The 26,567-nt window shown below is 34.6% G+C and overlaps 1 protein-coding gene across 1 annotated transcript; it reads left to right on the top strand.

Annotated features, from left to right (window-relative positions):
• Positions 1 to 6,433: 6,433 nt before the first annotated feature.
• Positions 6,434 to 22,772, top strand: LOC110457281 (ankyrin-2-like). Its single transcript, XM_021508486.1, has 9 exons — positions 6,434 to 6,450; positions 8,357 to 8,384; positions 9,452 to 9,484; positions 10,818 to 11,129; positions 11,227 to 11,298; positions 14,267 to 14,434; positions 15,943 to 16,131; positions 18,772 to 19,071; positions 19,553 to 22,772. The coding sequence occupies exons 4-9, from the start codon at positions 11,012 to 11,014 to the stop codon at positions 22,627 to 22,629; spliced, it is 3,924 nt and encodes a 1,307-aa protein (XP_021364161.1). The 5' UTR covers positions 6,434 to 6,450; positions 8,357 to 8,384; positions 9,452 to 9,484; positions 10,818 to 11,011; the 3' UTR covers positions 22,630 to 22,772.
• The last annotated feature ends 3,795 nt before the right edge of the window (positions 22,773 to 26,567 follow it).

Below are 26,567 nucleotides of genomic sequence, written 5' to 3'. Positions count from 1 at the left end.
TTTTGACAAGTATAGAGTGATGTAGGAGTAATGTTATTTTTATTATAAGGTCACGGAATTGCAGAACTAGTTTTCGTACTTTAATTGGGTCACAATTCACCCAATGTTCTGAGTAATTAGCTAGGTGACTGCGTTGATTTGATTGATATATTTGTATCTAAACTTCGATTTTGTGATCTGGACATAATGACAATGTTCCTACTATTGTTTAAATTTAGTTTGTAGTAATTTACCCTCTGGAGAGACGCCACAAAATGCTACAAGTTGAGTCTTGTATTGCGTCATTGCAACTAGCCCTTCAAGTCGGTCACGCATGATGAACATCGGTCAAAACAAGGTAAAGATCTTTTATTGTAGGCTTTATATTGATGTCTCAAATACATGTAAGCTAATTTACCATATGTTTCTTATCTAACCAGAATTCATACAATTTCTGCAATTATCTGTATATATACTTGCTTCAGAAATAATTATTTCTCCCTGACAAAATACCGCTATCGGCATTCATACGTCTTGATGAGTTTCATAAAGTCTGCATAAGATCTTCATAAAGCTGTTTAATCTGGCACGAGGTATCAGGTGACATTACAATGTTATGTGGAAAAACTGACTCTTCACAGCTTTCCCTTTCTGCTATGATGAGTTTGCATTACTTTTTGAAAATTTTAGATGGAATTGTCCGCTGTGCTCAACTTTATTGCATTTAACGTCCAAATAAGACTATAATATAATATGGGTCAAACTGCATATAATTAACTGGTTGCATAATTGTTTGTATTCTTTTCTTTTTGAATATGTACTTATCTACTTGACATACTTTTAAAGTCACAGGGGTCAAATGTCTTAAAACCTTTAAACGACTTATTCTGAATGATCGACAGGCCTTAAGTGATGTTATCTGACCGGTAACTTGATGGGACGTGGGGCTAATCCGGGCTATAGAGTTTCTTCAAATGGGTGAAGTTGACCCACTTTGAATGTCAGAGAAGTAAAATGGTTTATAACTTTTTAAAGACTTTTTCCGAATAACCATTAGATTTAGGATGATGGTATTTAGCTAGAGATATGCTGGAATCTAGGCTTTCATTGGTTCAAATAAATAGCCTTGAAACCCCATCAAGTTAACAGATTTAAAACATGTTAATTGTTTTAAACAACTTCTTGTTAATAACCAAAGTGACTTAAAAAGTACCACAAAGTCTAGGAGCTTCCACCAAGTGTTACGTGCGAGCGGAAATCCATCCATCCATTGACCACGCTCGGTAGAGCTTAAATGTAGAGCACGTACCGCGGCTTCACTAGAAAAGCTAGTTTATTAGGAAGGCATTTCCCCCTCTTATCCCTTGTTCAGACACCTTTCCCTCTCCGAGAAGTCCCGTTGCTGGACATAACATGATGAATCCCATTGGTCTTTCCTGTGTACCAATGCACCTTCCCTAGTCATCAGAAACTGGCCCACAAGGTACCACGGGGTCACAGTGCTTCCACCAAACGTAACATTCGAGCAGGCACCGATTCAGCCACTGACGACGTCTGCGTTGGTTATCTAGCGTCCAATGGTTAGACCACATTGCTTGAGAAGCTACTTGACAGTAAAACAGTATTTCCCTAATTAAACCTTGGCTGTTTGATTTTCTGATAAAGCCGAAAAGGCACGATATTGAATTGGTATAACGTCGCTTGGTTGTTCCAATACAGTGACGCTCATTTGTGAATGAAAAATAATAGATGGAATGATATACAATGGATTCTAGCGATGATGGTGACGTTGGTTATGACTGATTTAGAGCCAAATATGTTGTCTTAGCAAACGCAATGCTAGATAAACGACGTTTCTAATATTGATTTTAGTTATTAAGATGACAATCAAGACGATAGTGATGGTGATGTGCTGTTCATCAGATTATGAGATTTCCGTAATATTGTTGTTGATGCAAATGATGTAGTGATTTAGTTTATTGGTAATTGCAACTTAAAGCAGTAAATTTGAAAATTTCATGGGATATCCATTTCTTTCAAAATCTAAGGGTTCCTTTCTTAAGAATATGTCAAAATCAAAGGCTAGCGATATGCTGTTTGGTTGCTTTCAGGAGTAGAAATCTGCAAAGTCGCTTGGCCGATACATGTCCTTTTCAGATTACAAAAGAGCTCCCCCCGAACGCTAAGCCTATCGATTTTACCACTGCGCTGTCGCATGATTCTTTATCACCTTCAAGGTGTCGTGTAAAAGACCCTTCGATTTTGTCATGACATATTCCAGGGATGAAGAAAAAATATGTATATCGATAGCGAAATTCCTGGATTTTGAATATGGGAAATACCGTAGATCACTTACTTATAAGGGTATCCTACGTCTAGGCCCGAATGAATATCAGTGTGAATATTAGACTGCCTAATAATTCAAATAAAAAAATGTAATATTTCTGGTTAAGGATCACCCATCAGTAAAAGTTAGATCCATTACATATTAATTTCACTGCATTTAAAAAACGTGCCATGGTATCTAGACCGATTGGAAAAATTAAAGCTACTTTCAGACACTGTATGCTCGGGTGGATAGCTATTAGATATGGACGTATGCATGACCGGTTAAATGTGTTAAAAACTTTTAACAACTTCTTCTGTTTTACCAATAGACCTTGGATCGTGATATTTGGCCTGGAACATTCTGGGGTGGAGAGCTATCAGGCTTACTCGAAGTTATGACCTTGACCGACTTTCAAGATAACAGGTTCAAATGTGTTAAAACCTTTGAGCATCATCTTCTGAATTACCAAGAGGCATATGGTCATGATTGACATTGCCCACTTTCAAGGTCACAAGAGTCAAAACATTTTTTTTTAAATCAAACAAATTTTGGTAACAAAGATAACTGGCATCAAAGTTGATCTTAAGCACGCTCTGATGAGGGGCTATTTTGTTTTACAAATAAATGATCTCGTTGATCCGCTTTCAAGATCACGAGTCAAATGTATGAAGACTTTAGAAGCACTTCCTTTCAATAACCATAGGGTCACGACATTAGCCTGTTACATGCAAGAGTAGAGAGCTAGTTGAGGGCTATCAAGCTTGTATTAATTTGTATGATTTTTTGGGACTTTGTATTTAAATCTAGATGAACAAAACCGGCCCATGGGGCTAATAGTTTAAACTATCTTATACTTTTGATAGCTTGTATTCATTTCTATTTAAGGTATCTTAAATACAGAATAAGGTATTATGCAAACTCAAGATATCTAAATCCAATTAAAACACGTTAAATGCACGATTTCAACTGAAGAATGTGATAAGATCTTTTGACATTTTTACGTATAGGGGAAAACATATCATTCTAAATTTCTTATTAGAACCATGATTTAACACGTAACAATAATTTAGATTCATAAACTTAATGAAGTTTTTATATCCAACTGCCTGAATTTCAGATGTGTGTAATAACCGGATCGAAATGAAATACCATCTACATCGGGAAGATGGATGAAGAGTACAGGTATGTTCTGGTCAAGTTTTCTGGGCGATTTTTAATCATCAATACATCTATGACAACTAAAGTTTGATTTTGAGCTAGTATTTTTGGTCTAAATGTTGTCAGCTTAAAAGGTGTTAACTGATGACATGGGGATATTATAAGGGTACTATTTTCACGATGTTTCATTAACGTTGGTAGTGCCCGGTAATTCAATTCAACTTATGGCCAATGGAATACGTCTCCTCCTATAAGTGGGGAAATCGAAAATCAAATTACCAGCCTATTTATTTTTCATTCGGTCAACCTGTATAAGAATATGATATCAAGGTAACGGCTTATATTTCTTATCGAAGTTATTTAATGTAATGGCTTACTTTGAGGACGATATCAAGGTGTTGGCGTGTTTCTGACAAAAATGTTCAACCTTACGACCTACTTATTTTACTTATAACAATATTGATATACTGTTCTACTGACATTCTAGTATAATACTTACACTGCTACTATCATTTTATCATTATTACTACTACTATAATACTGACACTACCGCTTTATTACTAACGCTTCGAGTAACTAGTATTTATATCTGTTACACTATCATTTATATCAGCATTTCTATGTGGCACCTCATCAATGACGTAATCACCTCATAGAAATAAACTAAGACTACATGAGGAAATGATACTCCTACGTAAAAGTGGTTGAAGGAAGATCTTTCTATTTGTAATTTCTTATTTAATTATATTCATTTTAACCGATATTATTGTTAAATCTGTTTAAAATATGATGTTTGGTAATATTGAGTTTTCAAATCATTTGAAAATAAACATTGTTATTTAGTGTTGCAGGTAAGTAGTGATAGTAGTCATGACACTTTATAAATTTCTTATCTTATTTTCATACAAGTGCATGTTCATAAACATCAACTGTTGTAGGGGTACTCGACCTTCTGCTGTAGTTAAATGTAACTATAAATAGAATTTGATAAAAAAATTGATATCATCGCTGTAGTCTTCATTTCTTGACTGATTGTTACGAAATTTCACATATGTGTTAAAAAAACATAAATTATTGTAAGGGCTGCGGCCAAAAACAAGGTCACTGCTACTTTGAAAAGAACTTGATAGAATTTAAAACGTCACTGCTCTTCAGACTTTATTTCATTTCTGATGGCCACGACACTTCAAAAGCGTGTTCACAAACATCAACTCTTGTACGAGTTTGCGTTTCGACCAGCTGTGGTAAAAACTTGTTCAGTTTTATAAATATGATTTGATATAAATTTCTCTACAGATTTTATTCCTTTTCCGATCGTCACGACACTTCACAATATTCACAAACATCAACTTTTCTGCGGTCGAAGAATTCAAATTTCTTTTGACTTTGAAGTGCAATAAGTTGTTCAAAGATACCAATTTAACAATATATGATTTTGGTGCAATTGTTGATTTTGATCATATCCAGAACCAATTCATAAAATATCTTCCAAATGTGTTATCAGTAATCTATGAATGTTTACACAATCGAAATGACATTTCTTTCACTTATACTTTTATCTTAGAAAAGCAGTTTAGGATAAAACAAATAAGTAATAAAATACCGATAAGGTATAATGTTGCATGAAATTTGCATAGTATTGTACATTTAGCACTTGCACAGTAAATGAAAAAAAGACGATACAATAACGTTTTAAGTGATAGTCTGATTAGATTTTATGTCAGAAAAAGTTGAAATTTTAGCATTGCATAAAAACACCATTTTGGATATTTAAATGGCTGCCGAATAGGTATTTTTTTCAAACTTGTAAAAACATTCTGCAAACAAAAGGCATCTAGTTTTTGACACATTTTCCAGATGTATGTACATAATGTGTGCTTTCAAAATTGATCATAACTTTTTAAATTTAAAATTAAAACAAAACCTGGTACACTATATTGAAACGAGATTTACACGTGATTTAAATCTCAGAAGAGTACATCTCTAAGCTCTCGACAACTCGGTCTAGGGAAACGTTGAAATCACAAAAAGAATGTGATTGCTGAGTAATAATGCTGATATTCAGACTCAGCTATTATTATTATTATTATTAATAGTATCAGTCTCCATATTGTTTTACACATTTCGAGTATATTAAACAGTCAATGCATATATAAAGTCAAAAGCAGATATCATAACAACTCTCTCCTACGGCTAAGACTATAAAACAAAGGGATAGCATTAATGTTAAAGACAACATTAAAAATAATAGAGAACTAATTAAATGAAATAGAAGAAATACTTTAGACGTGGTTTAAAAGAAATATTACTCACTTCAAAAACTATCATTTACGACGGCGGGAGTCATTGGGGTTATTTTTAAACGCCCGTTACCATATGGTAATCTTCCTCTATGAACTTGTCTCACCGTTTTCTGGGAAACTAAAAGTCTGACCCAACAAATCTCAATTTTTGATAACTACATTGAATCTGTTGATTTCATAGTTGATTATTTTTGAGGCATCATACCAAAATTGATTTCAGAATATATCTTTATCTTGAAAGCAACACGCTGTATAGAATATTTTTCTATGACTAAAATGCAATACTGTCTCAAAATCAGTGTGATGTAAGTATTATGTAAGTAACGTTTTTCTATGACAGAGACCTGCAGCAACTCCTTTGGAGTGAAGTACCTAAGGATATTCGCTTACTAGAAGTTGCCATGTTTAACGATCTGAATAAAAGACTTAACCCTGAGCATCGGAATTGGTCAGTTTTCTGTGCATACTTGAATGGGTGCGTGCCGGACTTTTCACACGATGCAATACAGCATGGATTCTTTGAGGTGGGGAACGAGCTACGCACGAAGGGACACATAGAGACAGGATGTTATGGAAACCTCAAAGATTGTCTCAAAGAGATGCCTGATCTCAAGAAAATAGTTGAGAAATACGAAAACAAGATAAAGGATAAATGGAGGGAACACACGAGAAACCTCCGAGGTATAATTCTATTTTTCATAGATAAAATTAACACATCAATCTTATTCATAGTGCAAATACTAAAACGACAGTAAGTTCATTCATCTCGACTGAACAAACTTCTCCAATTGTATACGATATGACACATATGTATGTTTATGACATTTATTTATTTTTCTTATTAAGCATCACATGACCACACGTATAATGATAATTTTTTTGAACTTTTGTAAAAAAAACATTCCCTAACTTTGTGACGTCACTAGTTTTACTCAGTATAATGCATGACATATGTAATGTCAATTTCCATAGTATTCAAAAGTGTACTACAAATGTAGAATCCGCAAATAACAAACGATACATCACCTTGGTGGAAAAATACTTATGGAGGGGAGAGCCAGCAGATGTTCATCATTTTGAAAAATCTCGATTAAATGAGGAACTGTGTAATTTATAGATAGAAATACTAAATGACAAAGGGGAATCATATAATATGAAAAAAAACCTGTTGTAGCATGTTGATTTCGGTCAATATTTGGTTATGTGATCCGCCGCACCGACCGATGAAACAATCTGAGTTTGTTGTCGCTGACCTGGCTTCGACAAAATCATATAAGACCGACATCAACATGCTATAATTAAAGCCCAAAAATGAAGTCAGAGGATTTATTATACACCCGCAACGAAGTTAGGGGGGTATACTGGAATCTATCTGTCTGTCTGTATGTCTGTCCTTAGTAATTTGTCCGGAAAATTCCTCCTTAATTAACAGGTGGATTTCATTGAAACTTTGCATGAATTATCAGTATCCTATGTAGTTGTGCTAGCCATTTTATTTTTGATGGAGTTATGCCCCTTTTTGCGAAATACTTGTCCGGAAAACTCCTCCTTAATTAACAGGTGGTTTTCATTGAAACTTTGCAGGAATGATCAGTATCTTATGTTGTTGTGCACCAGCATTTTAATTTGGGATTTCGACCCTTTTTGATGGAGTTATGCCCCTTTTTTACGAAATATTTGTCCGCGCAACTCCTCCTTAATTAACAGGTGGATTTCATTATAACTTTGCATGAATTATCAGTATCTTATGTAGTTGTGCACCGGCATTTTAATTTGGGATTTCGACCCTTTATGATGGAGGTATGCCCCTTTGTGCGAAATACTTGTTACTGGTGGGAGACTATGGATTGCTTTACAATGCTTTGTCTTAGTAAGCCTTTAACTTACAGTTCTGGCTTATATAGCAGCGGGGGTATTAGTTAGCCTTTGGCTTACAGTTCTAGTTGTATTTATTCCCATTTCTTTATTTTGGCAACTGTATATCACAAATGGCCGCCACAGCCTCTGATTTGCTGGGATTTACATATTGACCAATTGCACTTAAGTTTGATTTGTTGTTTTATTCCGTTACGAATAGTACAGTGACTTCATATATAGCATCATTTACAACTGCGGGGTCGTTTTGGGGGCTACACATCAAGATGGATGTAAAATGCTATTGTACCGTATTTACTTCTCCACACCATGAAAATGCAACTATATGACACTATCAAACCATGTTGTAATTCAAATGTTAACGTCGTGATTATTATTAAGATATCGAGATCAGGATTCAAATAGCATTGGTAGGCAGCTGGCTACATTTTGATAAACTCCTTATAAAAAATCTGAGATACGAATTAATCAGAAAATAATACAGTGATACCGGACTTAAGCCAAGACTCAAGACGTAATGTCTGACATTATTTCATTATTTAGAAAGAATGCTTTCTCGGTCTTCCTTCACATTGCGATAAGCTTTGACAATGTTAGAGTAGCATAAAACTGTCACAAAACTGTTGGCACATAACTCTTTCGTCGACATCATCACGTGTCGTATAGTGTTTATTTAGGTTTAATTTATTACAATAGCTGTTTTACTTTTCAGGCAAACCTCAAGCAGAAACTGAACACAGGTACTGTAACTTTTTGCAAGTTAGAATTAACTAGATTTCAAACTATTATTAATTTGCTTTCACGATATTGTAAAAAGTGAAATAACAACAATGATTATAAACTGCAAAAAAACCGAGAACAGAGAGACAAATGACAGAAAATGTGTGAGTGCAAGAGCTATTAGGTTATGAGGCAACTGGTATAAATGATGAAGCACTGGGGTATTGACTACGAAACAACAAGACAAACTAATGAACGTAAAAAATAAACATCTTCCTGTCATATCACACAAGGACATAAACATACCCAATGATATTATGAATATAACCTTGACACTGGCACATTGGCTTGTTTAACCTTCATCATTCAATCACGATAGGAAAAATCGAAAACAGCTTAGTAGTAAGCCGTCACTGTTGATCATGATGTAAGTAACGATGTAGAAAAACAGCTGATGTGAAAGAGTCTGTAGAATCCTTGATTTCTGAACACCAGTTTGATTTCATCGTCGGTATATTTTAATTTTGCCGTTGTCGTACTTTTTTCCACGGAGTATTTTCCAAAATAGTTGACATTCGCATATTAATCTCGCCATTCGCCCTTCTTTGAAAAATCCCATAATAAGTGAATGAAGGAGTTCTTTCAGTTTGGTAAGAGATATGGTAGTAAAAAGTAAAAATATCATAATGTGTAAATACGTGAAACGTTAAAAAATTACGAGACATACAAATCGAGAAAGCATAGGGAAAATACATTTCGTTTCGTTTATTCCTGTTCGAAAAGAAACAAATTATCATTACTCCTTACCATAATTTTATATCAAGTCCTTTGTATCATTGAAAAAATATTTCTGACCTTTCCTTTCCCCATTTTTACACAACTATAGTAGACATAGTAGACAATGAAACATTGTTAAGTGATGTATACTAGAACTAATGTCTCGAGCTGATTGATCAATTTGTCTCTTTGTTTTCTGGGTTTTTTTTCTTCAACTTTATGTTGTATATTGAGCAAAGAAGTAGAGAAGAGGTTTACATATACATGTTGATCTATCTTTCTAATAACAAGATTAATCAAAGTATTTTAGATGATGCTAATGGTACTGACGAAGACAACACAGGTACGCTTATTTCATTAAATCATATAAATATACAAAACTCCTTCCAAATTCATGATAATGGTTAAAATAACAAAAATAAAAAAGGCTTTCTTAGTTGCTGCAATATCGGTGGGTGTTGTAGGACTTGACAATGTTATTGTAATTGTGTAAAATAAAAAATAATACATAAAAACAAAAAAATATTACAACAAATCAAGACCAATGCCGGCAATGGAAACAATTTTAACACTTATGCAATTTATCAGAAATATCGTCTGTTACACTGCACTGATCCACAGGGGGTTCGATACAAATGTCTGAAATACACATATGTTATAGACCTTCTGATATGAGTCACAGCACATATAAACATCCACAAGGCATATGTGTATTTTATACATTTGTAACGAACCCTTGTGCTCTGTCGCAAGATCACTCACTTCAAACGCTATCAGTAACACGCGTCTATCAACCACGGTTTCCTCAGTTTCTGGCGACATGCAAATAAACAGCCTTTTTGTAGAATCTACTGAATTTAGTCAGGTTCCCATACAATCAACAAAAGTTCTAACTTTTCTCTCTGCTCATTCAACTTCCAAAAATACCTCCCTCGTGGAGGGCACTGTTTCTATCCATGCGCGAAAAAAATTCCGGGGAAAAATCGAAACAATTTTAAATCTTACTTTCAGCTCAGATTTCTATTGATAAACTTAAACCACCATACAGACATATCATACGCAATAGCATGATACTGAATTGTTGAATAAAATTGAAGTGTTTGTTAAAATTTCAAAGTACTACTTTGTTTGCCAATCAGTACGGACAACACGCTCTTCCAACTATTGAACGAATTTGTGTGGACTGTCGAAAAGGCGGAAATTTTTAAATTTTAAATATAAACACATAAAAAACATAAAAGGCAGAGAAAACGTAAATATAAGTATTGAAGTGTTTTTGTATGGTATTTATGACAAAAACAGTTCAATGCTTAATTAATCCATGCGGCGATCATTATTTCATTTTGGAAGGTTGTTTTGTGACGTCACAATGTATCATGACGTCATAATTTCCTGTGTTATGTTGTCCTCTTGACGTGAATAAACGCATACTCTGATGCACGTCTTAAGAAGTGAAAGTACTAGGGAGCTTCTAGGAAACTCTTTATCTTATTTAGACTCCGCTAATATAAATTTCAACCCCATTACTTGTTAGTTGTCGAATAATAAGAAACGAATCACTAAGTTACAAATAAGTATTATAATGAAGTTGAAAAAAATGATCTGTTTAATATAATGTATCATTTATATTGTTTTTGGATTGTAAGAATAATGTTTGAATTTATGTAATTTTGTAGGTGATATTGCCATTAATGTGTATGAGCGGTCAGTCTGCTCGATAGAGGGACAACCTGCCGTCCTAAGATGTACTGTTGATCCACAAGCTTCTTCCATTGTTTGGAAAAAAGGAAAACCAGAACCTGACGAACGTGTTTTTATAGACAAACAGAAATACTACGGTGGCAATCATTTGACTCCGCCACTTGTTATAATGAATACGGACAAAAGTTCTGATGAATCTAGTTACTGCTTAATCGCTACTGGAAATGACAAACGGACTAAAAAGAGAAGTGGAATAATCCATCTTTATGTCGACACGGTGATACTAGGTAAACACACTGACTTTATATTCATTACATATTAAAGTGTTTATGTGTTTAGTTCCTAACTTTTTATCATAAACATGAATTGATTTTTTATTGTCAGATCATACTCAAGTAAGTTACGTACCAAAGCCACCCTTCCGGAAAAAACGGAAAAGCATTGCATCGGGACGTGGTAAGTGCAATCTACTTTTTACATTATCTCTAAATGAGAAATGTGTTATATTATCGTTTATTATGCCTGATTCCAAGTAAATATCACCATGGCAAGCTTGTAAGACATGTTAAGTGCATAAAAAACTTAAACACTTCAAATGAATTGAAAATGGACGTTTTTATTAAAAACGACTTGTTTATATAGTCCAATGTGCTTAAAAGTCTTAGATGGGTTAAGAAAACCTCACTTTAAGAAGTAATAATCATATTGAGAAGGAGGAGGTGATAGGTAATAAAATTCACTTTCAGATATTTAAAAAGAAAATAGATCATGATGTAAAAAGAAGGAACACACCTTGTTCTTCCATCATCTGCAGCAGGCTTGTGACCTAGGATCAGCTAGTGCACGTTTTTATATAGGGTGCTAAAAATAGCGACAAATTCATACGACTTTTAACCTTCTCACTTCTAATGGTCAGCGTCCGCTCATATCAACCATAGTTACAATTAATACAGTACTTTAAAATTCATGATATTGAAACATAATAAAAAACAAAGTATTACTGTCATAAATTACATTAAACAAGGTTTAATTTGTATTTATGGGTATATACGGAATGTTTTTGCCCCTTGTAACGTGATTTTAAAACAACATTACGCATAATTTATCATTAAGTGCACATGGTAAGTATTTTCGCTACATCTAAAACCCTTTTATCAAAACATTTGTAGCATAATATGTATTGAGATTGCTCAAATATCAAGGTTAGCTATATAAACCCCATGGCTCTCCTGCTATCTGTATATTTTAACTCCTTTTATAGGCTTAGGGCGGCGACTTATTACGGTCCGCCTTCGTCGTCATCCGTCGTGCGTTAGAACTTGATGGCAAATACGACAGAAGAGATTTCATTGAAACGTCAAGTTTTTGGGAATGCTCAGGATATTGTACTGACAATTTTTTTTTCTTTCAATTCAGTCAGGTATTTATAATGGCCGCCATAGCAGTTCTTTTAAGCATCTGTTCTAACAGTTTAGTTCCACTGATTGCATTTCAATGAAATATAATAGGAATGCTCAGTGCGGTATGTTATCCAAAATGACCACCACGGCAGCCATATTGAAAATATATTTGAACTTATAACTTAATATTTACTGAAATGATTTCAATTAACCTTAAAATGCTTGTTGGATGAATGGCCCTGACAGCGTTGCTATTGTTCGGGTCGGTCAGATATCATAGACTGCCATTGTAGCAACCTGGGACATCTAGGTGTCAAAAACACCCCGATTTTCCGTCCAAAAGTGACTCTCTGACTGTTTCTTTCCTCCTGCTTATGATTATTATAAAACAAATATTATAACCAACAATTCAAAGTCCCAAGTTCTTCGTAGATATCCACCATTTTCCTTCTGTACACATCTATTTCAGCAATATCCCTTTATCCGGTCATAAGATTGTTTTCCTCAAGTGACCATAAGGTCCGTGGACCTTTCGTCACTGTTGTGGCCTTTTATAGTGTTAGATTAGACAGCATTTATCTCTAAGACCAGAAAGTGGCTAATAAATTTTAAACCTAGCAAAATAGTGTTATTTTATTTTATTTCAAACGACGAAGATAAAAAGGAAATTCAAAATTACAATTTAATAACTATTTTCTCAACTTTAACGAATGTCATTAACACTTGGGAGAGGTGTTTAATTTTAAAGCAAAATGGAACGACCATATTCAAAAGCATAAGTATGCCGATTATATAAACAGTCTATGTCTACTTTAAACATAAATATACGTTAAAGTGTGACAAATAAAATATACCAATGTTTTTTAATTATTACCAGTTCTCGAATATGCAGGTGAAGTATGGGAAGGCTGTACATGTGTATGAATCCAATTTACTAGAGAAAGCCCCCCGTGAAGCCGTCCGTACAATAACTGGGTTACCATCTTTCGCAATCAATAATTTTGTATAAGTTGAAACTGGACTAGAATCTCTTTCTGATAGGAGGAAGCGACGGAAACTCTATCTTTTATATAGAATAAAAAACCTATTAACTTAAGAATTCTCAATAATATCTTGCAACATACTGTTGGTCAAAATACACCATATCCATTACAAAAACCAATCTGACTTTTTAATTCCCAATTATAGACTTTCTAGTACAAACTTCTCATTTATACAGGTGACATTTAAAAAGAACACATTAATGTAGGCGTCGTTAGCACGAAATGAACTTGATATATCTGTGAGAACGACGCCAACATTTAATGTTTTTAAAAACGCTACCTGTATATTGTAATTTTGGAGATAGAAAACTAAATACTATTCACACCAAGCTTAGACATAAATGTAGTTCTCTAAAGTTTTATTAACCAACATTTACCCGTTTGCTCCAGCGTTGCAATATTTAGAAATGCACATACTTTCATCATAAGCAGTAACAGATTCTAATAAATAAGAAACAGTAAGCTTTTACTTTCAGAGCTAGAAGAACAACCTTAAAACTAAACTTGAATATGTTTTTGGGTCCTTTTGTATATTTGCCTTTATACTTGCTTATTAAAATTTGTGGAGAGGGCTAAATAATGTTGAGATACCAATCCAATTGCTGTACTTTTGGAAATAGAATAGGTTTGAATCAAATCACACAACGTACATATTCATACATTATTTAAATATTCTTTCATTTGCAAATGCATGTACAATACTTTTAAAGGAATTACAAGATACAATAGCATTTCGAATATGATGATGTGAAATTATAGAATGTATCGACAGTTTTTTTCGAGACAAACGGTTTGTCCAATCTCGTTGGTTAGTTGTCGTTGTATATTACATTGTAATGTCTGCGTATTTGGGGAAAAACAATCAACAGACATTTTTCGAAACTCCTTTTCATGTGTCATAAATGCAATACTCCTTATTAAAGTAATATATTTATCTGTCATATGTTATCTAGAAATAATGTAAAACGTTATTTTGTGAAGGGAAGCCATACACCCGGAGTCCCCGTATAGACAGTGACGTCAACGTAACATTTCTGATAGAAAATAACATCGATACTACACGACAAGAATCTAAAGAGGATATTCGCAGAAGCCTGCAAACACATACACAGGAGCGAGGTCGAATAAATAGTCCGGAATTCTTGGAACGTATGTATTTTTCTCCGATTGCATAAGTGACTATAACAAAAATCGTACGACTTAAGTGAGTGCAACGTGATGAAGGAAATGTATGAATCCTGCTTTGCCGGGGTTATTTTGTTAATTTTTGGTTTATTTTGATGTCTCCTCTCTTCTTTAAGTCGTCTGTTAATGTCGGTTTTGTGAGCTGGGTTGGCTCTCTTTCGTCGATGACTTATGCAGAGGTCATTTAATAGTTACCTTTTAAACACAATATACATTTCACAAGTATGGCAGAATACCGTTATCGGGACATTATCGGTATATTATGTCACACAAGTAAAACATGTCTGGTATTCAATGAAAAACAAACATTACATTTTCCAATGATTAAATTCTTAGCGTCGGTGAGAAAATTGCGTAAAATTGTGACTGACTTTGCAGCGTATTATTTTGCGCTTTATTATAACAATTGAAGTCAGCACTACAGTTTTAATAAATTGTTCGGCAAGAATGTTATCTATAGTGATGTCAACATACCTCATTGTATATAGCAAAGATGCATTAAAACAAATACTAATTATATCGCTGCATCTGAACAGAAAATCTGGCTTTTAATGCAGTGAATAGAACGAATCGATCAGATTGGTCAATGCCCGAACCGACACTTTCACACTGTGACTGATATCACTTTGATATCTGTCACAGTATGAACAATATCTGTTATATCAAATTGATAGAATCCAATATATAATAATAATAATAATAATAGACTTTATTTAAATTCGATAACACATTGAGTCAATGACTCGTCTCACATGTGGTCGACATAAAATGTACAATATTTACAACATGGATATGACATACACGTACATACATAAAAAAATTAAGTAACATATCACAGGTAATAAAACATTGTATTATCTTTAAAAAAAACAAAAACAACAACAACAAAAAACAACAACAACACACTCTTGCATCCTGTATCCAATAACAAAACTACGTAATACATATCACAGATATATTGGTATGTGATATCACACAGGCTTACAATAAAATATGTCACACGTGTATTGGAAAATAAAAAGTTGGCTAAATATCATGCAATGCATAAATTCTCATGCTGCATTTTAGAAGATTTAAGAAACGCATAATGCGTCTAATATACATCCATGTCATTGTGACAAAGGGTAAAAAAATTACAGAATATACGCTAATGTAGCGTAAGTTAATACCAAAGTGTTGATTAGAGCATTAGGAATAGTAATTAAGATTAAGTTCTAAAACTTCATTTAGATACACGTGTGTCATATTCCAGGTACTACAGCAGATAGATATTTCAGGAGGGAAAGGGGTGCAGTTTTTTAATTTTCTTTACACTTGTCTTTATAGATTACATTGAGATGTTTTTTGCACTCGAACTTAAAACTGTTTAGTGATTGGCATTTAGAGACAGTGGTTGGCAAATTGTTCCAAAGTGTCGGTCCATTATATTTAAAAGAGCAAACTCTTGCAAACTGCATATCTTCTCCTTACAGAGTGCATTCTTGTCTCCGTCGATATCACAGGAGCTTCGTCACCAACAGAACCGTCTGCCTTGTGCTTAGCAGAGCGTATTGAATCATTTTTACGGGAGGGAGACATTCGATTGACAGACGAGGCAAACACCAAACTGAAGATTAAAACTGAAGATATCAGAATAATCATCAAAAACCAAACCACTGACGGTAATATTTGAATAGGCCGACTATTCTATACTTTGAAAACGCAGCAATCAAGCATATTTGTTTTTCAATTTTCAATTTTCAATTCATTTGTCGTGTTCATAGCAGTAATTTTGTTATTTAATACCAACACATGCACATCAACAAGCAGGTATCAGTATAATATTGTTTTAGTAAGACAGTACGCAAATTCAACTTCTCTTGCCATTTGACAGCAAGATAATGAAAGAAGAGTTTATACAAACTTCAGAAATACACGTCTTCAAATAATAATTTAAACCTTATTTAATCACAAATAGTCTGATGAAAGCAAGCTAAAATTATAAAGGCAATTAATTAATTTGGTGTAGTGCATTTTAGAAATTCTAACAATTTTTTTAGTTACACAAGTAAATGAAAGACGTGTTCTGTCAAAATCAGGAAAGCTCAAAGCACTGTCAGTTCGCAGTTACTTGGATAATCTTTTCGTTTACATAGGGGTAGATGCATGCTTTCCTACTGGATTTCTAGTTGTTCAGTCTACAGTATCACCCATAAAACACAGATACGTTATTAATACCATTTCTTATGACGACTCGGTACAGCCACTGTTTATAATCATTATGTCTCACTTAGATTGAATGGGGAAGTATTGCATTAGTACTATTCTTCTGTCTTTTCTAATAGCAATCTATCCGGGCCATCAATTTAAAACCATTTAGGATATCTTGATGTGGTGTGCAATGTACTGTAGTTCATAAAGATAAGTTCCCAGTTAAGTCCTGTAGAGTACTTTAAACCAATATATATATGTGTTATATTAATGTTTTGTAGCGTAAGTAAAAGATCTGTTTGCAAACACTAGTATTTTATTCATAAATGTCGTAGATATTGTAGATGACTATCGAGATAGAAAATTGCAATTGTGCACCAAAAATCTTTAAAATTACCTTTACAAACTGTGTCGAGAATTATAATTGTACTTACAAATCAATTTTGTCATATAAACAATTGTAAGTAAGAATGTAAAAACAACCTGAAGATACCGTTTAAAAAATTGAAAAACTAAATAACTAAATATTTCATATTTTTCTCTTGCTTGTTTGAAATGAAAAACAATCTTTTCTTGAATCATAAAAATAAGCAGTATGCTATTGAAATGCCTTGAACTTTAACCACAATGCTAACCAGTTTCTTTCACGTGCTTTGATACTTGTATATTGAATATATTTACAGTTACTGAGATACCAATTACCTATTGACTGTAGTATACAATATTGTATAGGGGTTATATTACCCGGAAGTTTTAATTTCGCTATGTTCGTGCTTTGACTAATATCCGCGAATTCTAAACACCAGCGAAAATGTTAACCACTTTTACGGACCTTATCACAACATGTTGAAAATACTTATAACCCAACGCTGTTATGCAAGCTTAATTGAACTTAAAACAACTGGGCAGTCCATGTAAAAAGAATTCTTACATATAAGTGGCCACAACAGATTTATGTGTACACAATAGGTGATTCGTTTATTACAGTTTACTCCTACATACACATTTATTTTCTTTCGAATAAAGTCACTGGCGGATGACGACGCTCGGGATCAGTGTTTTCAAACGGTTTACCTATATTACCAGGTTTAACCCTTAAATGATGACACTCAAAATACTTTGCACGACAAATGGGATTCGGGTACATAGCGAAATTTAACCCCCGCGAATATGTACTGAATACGAATCTGCGAAATATTGACCCCGCGATAAAGCGCTATACAGGATTTAACGCAAACTTTATTCTAAAGTTGAACTACCTCATACAGTTCATCAGGCCAGTTTCCACAACTTAACCAGCTTTTTCTCTACAACTATATGTCAAATGATGAAAGTCAATTGGAACATGATATATTACTGGAGTAGAAACAAGAAAGTCCACTTTACCAATAATAAGCCAACCATTTACTTTTGCATCAGTGAGGATATTTTTGTATTTATTTTGTGCAAATATATATATTTGTTTTGTAATCACGAATATTCCTGTAATAAACAATATATATTTTGACATAAATACAGCTGGTTTCGAGCTCACTTGCCCAAAGGAAAAATGAGCTTTTAATCTAGCGTGTCATTACCAATGCATCTGGCACCACCAAATGGGACTTTTAAATACTGTTGAATGAGATCGTTTCGCTATAGTTTAGTTTTCGCCTTTTTTCGCCCGCCATAATGAGGACGGATATATGATAAAAGCTTGTAATAGCAAACAACATAATATGCATATCAATTAAATGTGAAGGCGAAATTAACACTCGGCGAATATAGATCATTCTGGCGAAGGGCGAAAGTTTTATTGGGCGAAAATTTCCCGGTATACATTAATTCCTGGTTCATTACATAGAAATGATCAAGATACAAACCTTTGACCATTCAGACCTATATATGAATGTCAAAATTTGTTATAAAGCATCGGTCCATATTTTGGATGACATAATGAAATTATTTGGCTCCGTTGTAAATAGAGATATGGACACAGAGGCCCGGTTTATTTTGGTTATAAAAAGAAGCCCCTGCCAAAAAGTGTATGTTTATATATATATTTTAACATTTCAACAAATTGAAGAACAGGTTAGTTTATAATGCCTCTGACCCTCTATTTCGTTCGATAGGATTCCCAATTGTGTGCATCAGTCAAGCTGAATACTTTGCCGACGAAAGGACAGTGGTAGTGATGCATTGTACGATCCTGGCCTGTCCCCCCGCCACGTCTGTGAGATGGGTGAGGATACGATACGGGGAGGAGGAGGAGCTTGATATAGACAACTACAAGTACTTAGGAGGGGGTGTCCTCAGTCCCTCCCTAGTTATCACTGACGTCAGTTATACCGACGAAGGATACTATAGGTGTTATGTCACAAGTAGTGAGGGCGAAGGAAAGAGCAATACAACTTGGTTGGAAACAAATAGTGGTAAGAATTAGTAGCGATCAAACTCGACTATTTATCACAATTTTTCAGCTATAACATAACTTTAAAAATATTGACATATCATGCACCTGACTATTTTCTTCATATTTCAAGTTCACAGATTTTGTTATCATTATAATCTTAAGCTTTGAAACTATAAAACTGACCTCAGTATATAGATGTAAATTCAAATTAGGTAAATGGTGCATAAAAAATATGATTTATGCAAGAGTTTGATATCAGAGGCACTATGAACAAAATCTATCACTTTATGTATTTTTACTAGGTTTTGTATACTGATGTCAATATAGCCCATCTGTGAACAATACTATAAATATTCAATTTAAATTTCAGCACTTAAAATGTTGATTCTTCATTTATTTTAAGCAATTTTATTGTTTCTATTTAAAGCTTATTGGATTGAATTATGTTACTGTGAAGGAACATGTAATATCACCACAATGTTATATTACATTAATTCCAGATTATACGGATCTCTCCACCTTTTTACATCAAAATGGTCATGATAAAGTAGACAGCAGTGCAATCAGATGTATCAAAACCTACTTGGCATCAAACAGAACGTCCGGGGATGATGTTCCTCTTCTAAGGATCGCGATAGACAACAACAGTAGAGACTTACTGCGTTATATCATTTCCACGGTACCGGAAGTGTTATCCAGTCGAGATGTCGATGGATGTACCTCTCTTCATTACTGCTGCCAGTACGGAACACTGTCATTGTTTAAGTTGCTTATCGAAAGCGGCATGAGTGCGGAAAGAACAACATCTAACGGATCAACGTGTCTCATGATGGCAACACTCAATAGACACAGACAAGTACTTCAACACATACTGGAAAACTTTCCTGAACAGTTAAATGTTGTGAACAGCGATGGAAGGAATTGTTTATTGATGAGCTGTGAGAAAGACAATATTCACATATTTGAACTCTTAGTGAAAACTGGAATTTCACTCGAGCACAAAGACAAAGCAGGTAACACCTGTTTGATGACTGCAATAGTGTATCGTAACAACTGTTTAGCTCACTTTATAGCGGAGAACTACACAAAACAACATGACGACAGTGATGGTTTGAATGCTCTAATGCTTTGTTGCAGAGTAGGAAACATAGAAACGTTTAAATTTCTCATCGTCACATGGATGGACTCTGACCCAATATTTGACAAAGGAATGACATGTTTGATGGTTGCTGTGATGCACCAACAGAGAAGACTCGCCAAATATATCGCTGCAGTCCTTCCAAATCAATTACACCTACGTAACAACGATGGCTGGGATGCACTGGTCTTTTGTAGCATGTATGGAGACATTGAACTTTTTGAATTCCTGATCAAACAGGGCATGAATCCTCCTACGCAAACACAAGACGGATTATCATGTCTGATGATCGCTGTACGTAACAAGCAGATAGAAATGACGAAACATATCGTAAAGTCCTACCCTAGACATTTACATCACAGAGACCGGAACGGTTTAAATGTACTTTACCATTGTTGTCACTCTGGGAACGTCGAGCTATTTCAGTATCTTGTTGAAAAGGGATTGAAACCTAACACTTGTACATCTGATGGATCAACCTGTCTGATGATTTCTGTACAGAACAAACATTTTGATCTTATTCGGCATATCGGGGGGAAATACCCAGAACAGCTTGAAGAAGAAGACAAAAGAGGTTGGAATGTACTATTGTATTGTTGCGAAGCTGGAGAGGTAAGGGTATTTGAATACCTTGTTGAGAAGGGAGCAAAGACCGATACATGTTCATTGGATGGATCTACCTGTCTGATGATTGCTGTACAGAATAAGCATTTTGACCTGAGCAGACATATCGGGGATAAATACCCAAAACAGCTTGGTGAAGAAGACACAAGAGGTTGGAATGTACTATTGTATTGTTGCGAAGCTGGTGACGTCAAGATATTTGATTACCTTGTTGAGAAGCGAGCAAAGACCGATACATGTTCACCTGGTGGATCTACCTGTCTGATGATTGCTGTACTGAATAAGCATTTTGACCTGATTCGTCATATCGTGGATAAATACCCAGAACAGCTTGATGAAGAAGACATAAGAGGTTGGAATGCACTATTTTATTGTTGTGAAGTTGGAGAGGTAAGGATATTTGATGACCTTGTTAAGAAGGGAGCAAAGCCTGATACATGTTCATTGGATGAAACAACATGCCTGATGATCGCCGCACTGAACAATCATGTTGATCTTACCAGAAGTATCGGTGATAAATACCCAAAACAACTGGACAAGCGAAACACCACAGGTTGGGATGCACTGTTATGCTGTTGTAAAGCTGGTGACGTCAAGATATTTGATTACCTTGTTGGAAAGGGATTAAAACCTCAAACATGTTCAAACGATGGATCCACATGTCTAATGATCGCTGCAGCCAACAAGCAGTTTGATCTAGCACAACATATTGTGGTTAGACACCCAGAATTGTTAGAACAACGAGACCAGAACGGTTGGAACGCACTTCTCTATTGTTGTCAAGCTGGAGATGTGTCAATGTTTAAATTCCTTGTTGAAAAGGGACTGAAACCCGACTCAAGTTCGACATGCTTGATGATTGCTGTTTTGAACAATCATTTTGAACAATGCCGACATATTTTGGACCACACAACGCCGGAACACCGATACCGGGATGGGTGGGATATATTGCTGTGCTGTTGTCAAGCTGGAAATGTGAAGATATTTGATTATCTTGTTGAAAACGCAGTGCAACCGGCAACACATTCAGATAATGGATCGACTTATCTGATGATCGCTATACTGAACAAACAATTCGACCTTACCCAACATATAGTAGAAAAATATCCTGAGCAGCTCAACAAATTAAACCGGAACGGTTGGAATGCATTGCTCTGTTGTTGTCAAGTTGGTGACTTCAGGATATTTAAATATCTTGTTAAAAAGGGATTAAAACCTGACACACGTTCGAAGGAGGGGTCGACATGTCTGATGATCGCAGTACTGAACAAACGTTTTAATCTTATCAAACATATCGTGAAAGAATACCAGGAACAGCTGGAACAACTAGACAATAACGGTTGGAATGCACTATTGTATTGTTGTGAAGCTGGAGAGGTAAGGATATTTGATTACCTTGTCGGGAAAGGCGTAAAACCTGACACGCGTTCCACAGATGGATTAACCTGTCTGATGATGGCTGTACTTAACAAACATTTTGATCTTACACGACATATTGGGGATAAATACCCAGAGCAGCTGGAACAACGAGACACACAAGGTTGGGATGTTCTACTCTGCTGTTATAAAGCTGGAGACGTCCGGATATTTGATTACCTTGTTGAGAAAGGAGCAAGATCTGACACACGTTCCACTGATGTATCGACATGTCTGAAGATCGCTGTACTTAACAAACATTTTGATCTTATCAGACATATCGAGGATAAGTACCCAGAACGGCTGGAACGACGTAACATGTCTGGTACGGATTTACCGTTGCGCTTTTGTAAAGCTGGAGTGGTAAGGATACTTGATATCCTTGTTGGAAAAGAGTAAAACCTGACACACGATCCAATGAGGGATTGACATGTCTGATGATCACTGCTCTTCACAAACTTGATCATATCCTACATATCGAAACTTAATTTAGGTAGCAGTATACACTAGAGGGTTGTGGCCATGGGTGATATTTTTGTTAAATGGCTGTATAATGATATGTAAAAAAAAATATAAAAATAAAACTACTAAAATTGGTATAAGCATGATGAAGTGGGCTATGTGAGCTTCACATTTGTAAAAAAAAAAGATTGTTTTGGGTCGAGAATAAAATTTTGGACATAATCCGAAAGGGTGTCTACACATGAAAAGCTAGCTTTACAGGAGACAGCACACGACGCAAAATTGCAATAAAACAAGTTTTACAACTTTACTGGGACCCAGATAATTCTGCAACCAGGTAGGTAATTTTTTTTATTTCAGACAGAACCTAGGAAAAAAATTACTAGTTGCGGGGGTCAAAAAATAGCAATTTTTGGCTTTTTTTGGTAATGTTTGATGTGGTAACCATGGTTTTCACACAAGTGACATACATAGAAAAAAAAGAGGTTTATACACTTTTCAGTACTTTATACGTATTGTAAATATAATACAGTTTCAAATATATATACATGTATACATGTGTTTTGTAGGGTAAATCTGCTGTGTTTACATTTCCTCGACATGTGCCTTGTTTATCAGAGTCGGACCATTTCTACTGTATACTGCAACCCAAAACAGCTACCATTGTCATGCTGGAGACGTCAAGATGTTGATTACCTTGTAGGAAAAGGGGCAAATCCCTATACCTGTTTATATGATGGTACAGCATATTTGGAGTTTGTTAATTTAACACACATTTATACCTCACCTGACATATCTGACGAAAATACCCAGAACAGATGGATGTAGTAACGAGACTGTTTATAATGTACTGTTCGATTGTTGTAAAGTTATAGACATAAGGAGATTTTATTGTCTCGTCGAAGAGTGAAACAGGACGCCCTGTATTGACAACACCTATGATAATCTAAAAGAACTTCTAGCAAATAAAAGAAAAAGTTGGGATATTTGAAGCCAGAGTCATTGGAATTTACTGTACTATTTAAAGCTGGAGACGTTGAGATATTTTGCTGGAAAAGATGTTTAGTTGCCACACGTTCAGACGATAGGATTATAATTGAAGATAATGTCGAGGAATGTCAAGACGAAAGTCGAAATAAAAAGCAAAAGCCAAACGGGTTTTTGGGTACACCCCTAAAGGTCATGAATAAGTCTAGCGATTCATCTTTTATTCCTGGGACAAATCAGATAGCTAGCCATGTTCCTCCAATTTTGCCCTGACAAGCCCAGGGGTGCAGATAGCGTTAGTTAGCGTAACCCTCGCAGTATCAGAGATGTAACTTTTTTTTTATTATTTTTTCTTTGGAGTTATGTCCCTTTTCTGACATTGTTTTATATTTGCTGTTCAACGTACTTTCTTAGCATTCACTTATTTAACTTTGGTACTCATGTAAATTCACAAGGTAGCTATGTGCGTATGATATATTCTATATTTAGATTATTTCGTTCTTGCCGATATTTATCAAACTTGGTAAACATGATCGATACCTATTGTAATTGACCTTTTTTCTTGAAATATATTTTTATTTTACCTTATTTCTGATTTGCGTTTGTAAATGTCAAAACTACTGCTACTTATCTTTTTGACCAATATTTATGAAACTTGTTCATATGACTGGCACTTTAGTAATACGTGCAATGACTATTCAATTTCGTTCACCTTTTTTATGAAGAGTTATTTTCCTTTCATTGTTTTATTAATGTGGGAGCGATGATTATATGTAAATCCGTAGCTTTTAGTTGAAGTGTGGTTGTTTTATTTGTACCCATTTTTCATATTACTTTTTTCAGTTTTTTTGTCGTTTTCAATGAGATGTCTCTGTACTGAAATCGTTCTTTTAAATTCTGTTCCGTAAGTTATCGCCAAAAAACATTAGACAGGAAAGAAAATATTCATATTTTTTTTTTAGCTTTAGTAACGGTGAAGCTTCACTTGAACATACGAGAAACTGCATTTACTCATGGATGTCATAGATGTTCAATTGTCGCAGATCTTCGAATGTCAAAGGTAGACGATTGTCACAGATGTCCGAATGTCATAGATAGACGATTGTCATAGATGTATGAATGTCACAGATTTCCGAAAGTCATAGAAAACGATTGTCATAGATGAATGAATGTCACAGATGTCCGAATGTCATAGAAAGACGATTGTCGCAGATGTATGAATGCCACAGATGTCCGAATGTCATAAAATGCCACAGATTTCCTAATGTTCATATATTAACAATTGTCACAAATGTGTAAATGCCACAGTTGTCCGAATGTTCATATATTAACAATTGTCACAAATGTGTAAATGCAACATATTTCCGAATGTGCCTAAGATGTATGAATGCAGAAGTGTAATTTTCTGTATACTATTATATTTCTTTTGTATCGTCAACTCCACTATATTGCCGTACACCTAAAACTTTTATGTTTAAGAAATTATCTTCTTAAAAACTTAAATACGCAATGAATACCAGGTTCAATTCCAACGTCAGGTATATGAAGCTCTCGCCGATTCTGATCTGGATATGTGACAATGCTAGAACTCGATGCTTTCGATTGAGAATAATTGTGCGTTGTTTCCATTTTTTACCCTTTATATGCCTACAATGCCAGTCATGATACAGATTAAATAGCCATGGCGACCACTTGACTCTAAGTACTCCTTATAGAACATATAAAACAGTGCTGTATGATATGAATCAACTTTGTATGCACACGTTCGATGATAAACTAGATAAGCTCTATAACTTTGCTGTGTTTTTGTTTATATTAGAAGATGTATAAGATTCGCATGACCCTTATTTTATTAGCTTTTTGAAAATATTTCATGGCATAATGTCTGCTCCATCAGATAGGTCGCAATTTGATATGTGAAGATTTTTAATGTGAAAAAAGTATTGCCTGCGGGTAATACGGGTAATAACTCTCTCCACAAACCATGCAACGAAACCGCACATTAGTTCTATTGATCACATATTTATACCCATATAAAAATATGTATATAGTGCCAAAATATGACGCCATTAATGCATGACGTTTTTGGATATAGTTTTATGTAAGCTATAGCATTCTAGTGTCTCAGTTATGTTATATATTTTCCTAATTACATGCTATGAGATATAATGGAAATTATATATTCCCAATATAAGCTGCCATGTTAATTCGAAAACGGGCTGGGTTTTTTATGTTCAGTGTTGAAATGCAGATGATCTTATACCTTTTCATATCCAATCGAAGGATTTAACTCCAATCGTATTGGTGAAAGTCTTGTCCTGTATCCCCTCGCAATCCAGTAGGACAGGATACGTAACGTTTGTTATTATTTAAAGTGGCAACTGTAATATCGTGTACATATCATTTTGACATAAAAAAAATACGTAGGGAATCATATGGACGTTTTTATGTTGGCGTTAAAATGTTTGCACCGATGTTTGTTATGCTGTCATCATAGTGTTTATTATATGTAGGATACCGAATAGAAGTGTTATCTTGAATAAGAAACGTATACCGATGTTAGATTAATGTGTTGAGGTACTGCGTCATTGTTCCTTCTGGAGGGTAAGAGAGTGTGGTAAATCTGACATCAATGGACTTATACTATGGAATATGAGATTGATGTTATTATACTGACATCGAGGTATTCATTCTAGAGGATGTCAATTTGACATCAATCAAACTTATACGGTGGAATACACGATTGATGTTGTTATACTGACATCATTTTTTTTCATTCTAAAGATGTTATTCTTGCATCAATAAAACTTATACTATGAAATATAAAATCTATAAACTAATACTATGGATTATCAAACTAATATTGTTATACTGACTTCAAGGTATTT

This window comes from Mizuhopecten yessoensis, unplaced genomic scaffold (assembly GCF_002113885.1).
Source record: "Mizuhopecten yessoensis strain PY_sf001 unplaced genomic scaffold, ASM211388v2 scaffold9073, whole genome shotgun sequence".
NCBI classification, from domain to species: Eukaryota; Metazoa; Mollusca; class Bivalvia; order Pectinida; family Pectinidae; genus Mizuhopecten; species Mizuhopecten yessoensis.
The sequence above is the reverse complement of the archived record's forward strand: the minus strand, read 5'-3'. Positions and strand labels throughout refer to the sequence as shown.

What these genes read in the sequence shown, in the direction of transcription:
- LOC110457281 (XM_021508486.1), top strand. Translation starts at nt 11,012, where the DNA reads ATGAATACGGACAAAAGTTCTGATGAATCTAGTTACTGCTTAATCGCT. An exon ending in TGTCGACACGGTGATACTAG is followed by an intron (nt 11,130 to 11,226) that starts GTAAACACACTG and finishes TTTTATTGTCAG; the next exon opens with ATCATACTCAAGTAAGTTAC. An exon ending in CAAAAACCAAACCACTGACG is followed by an intron (nt 16,132 to 18,771) that starts GTAATATTTGAA and finishes TTCGTTCGATAG; the next exon opens with GATTCCCAATTGTGTGCATC.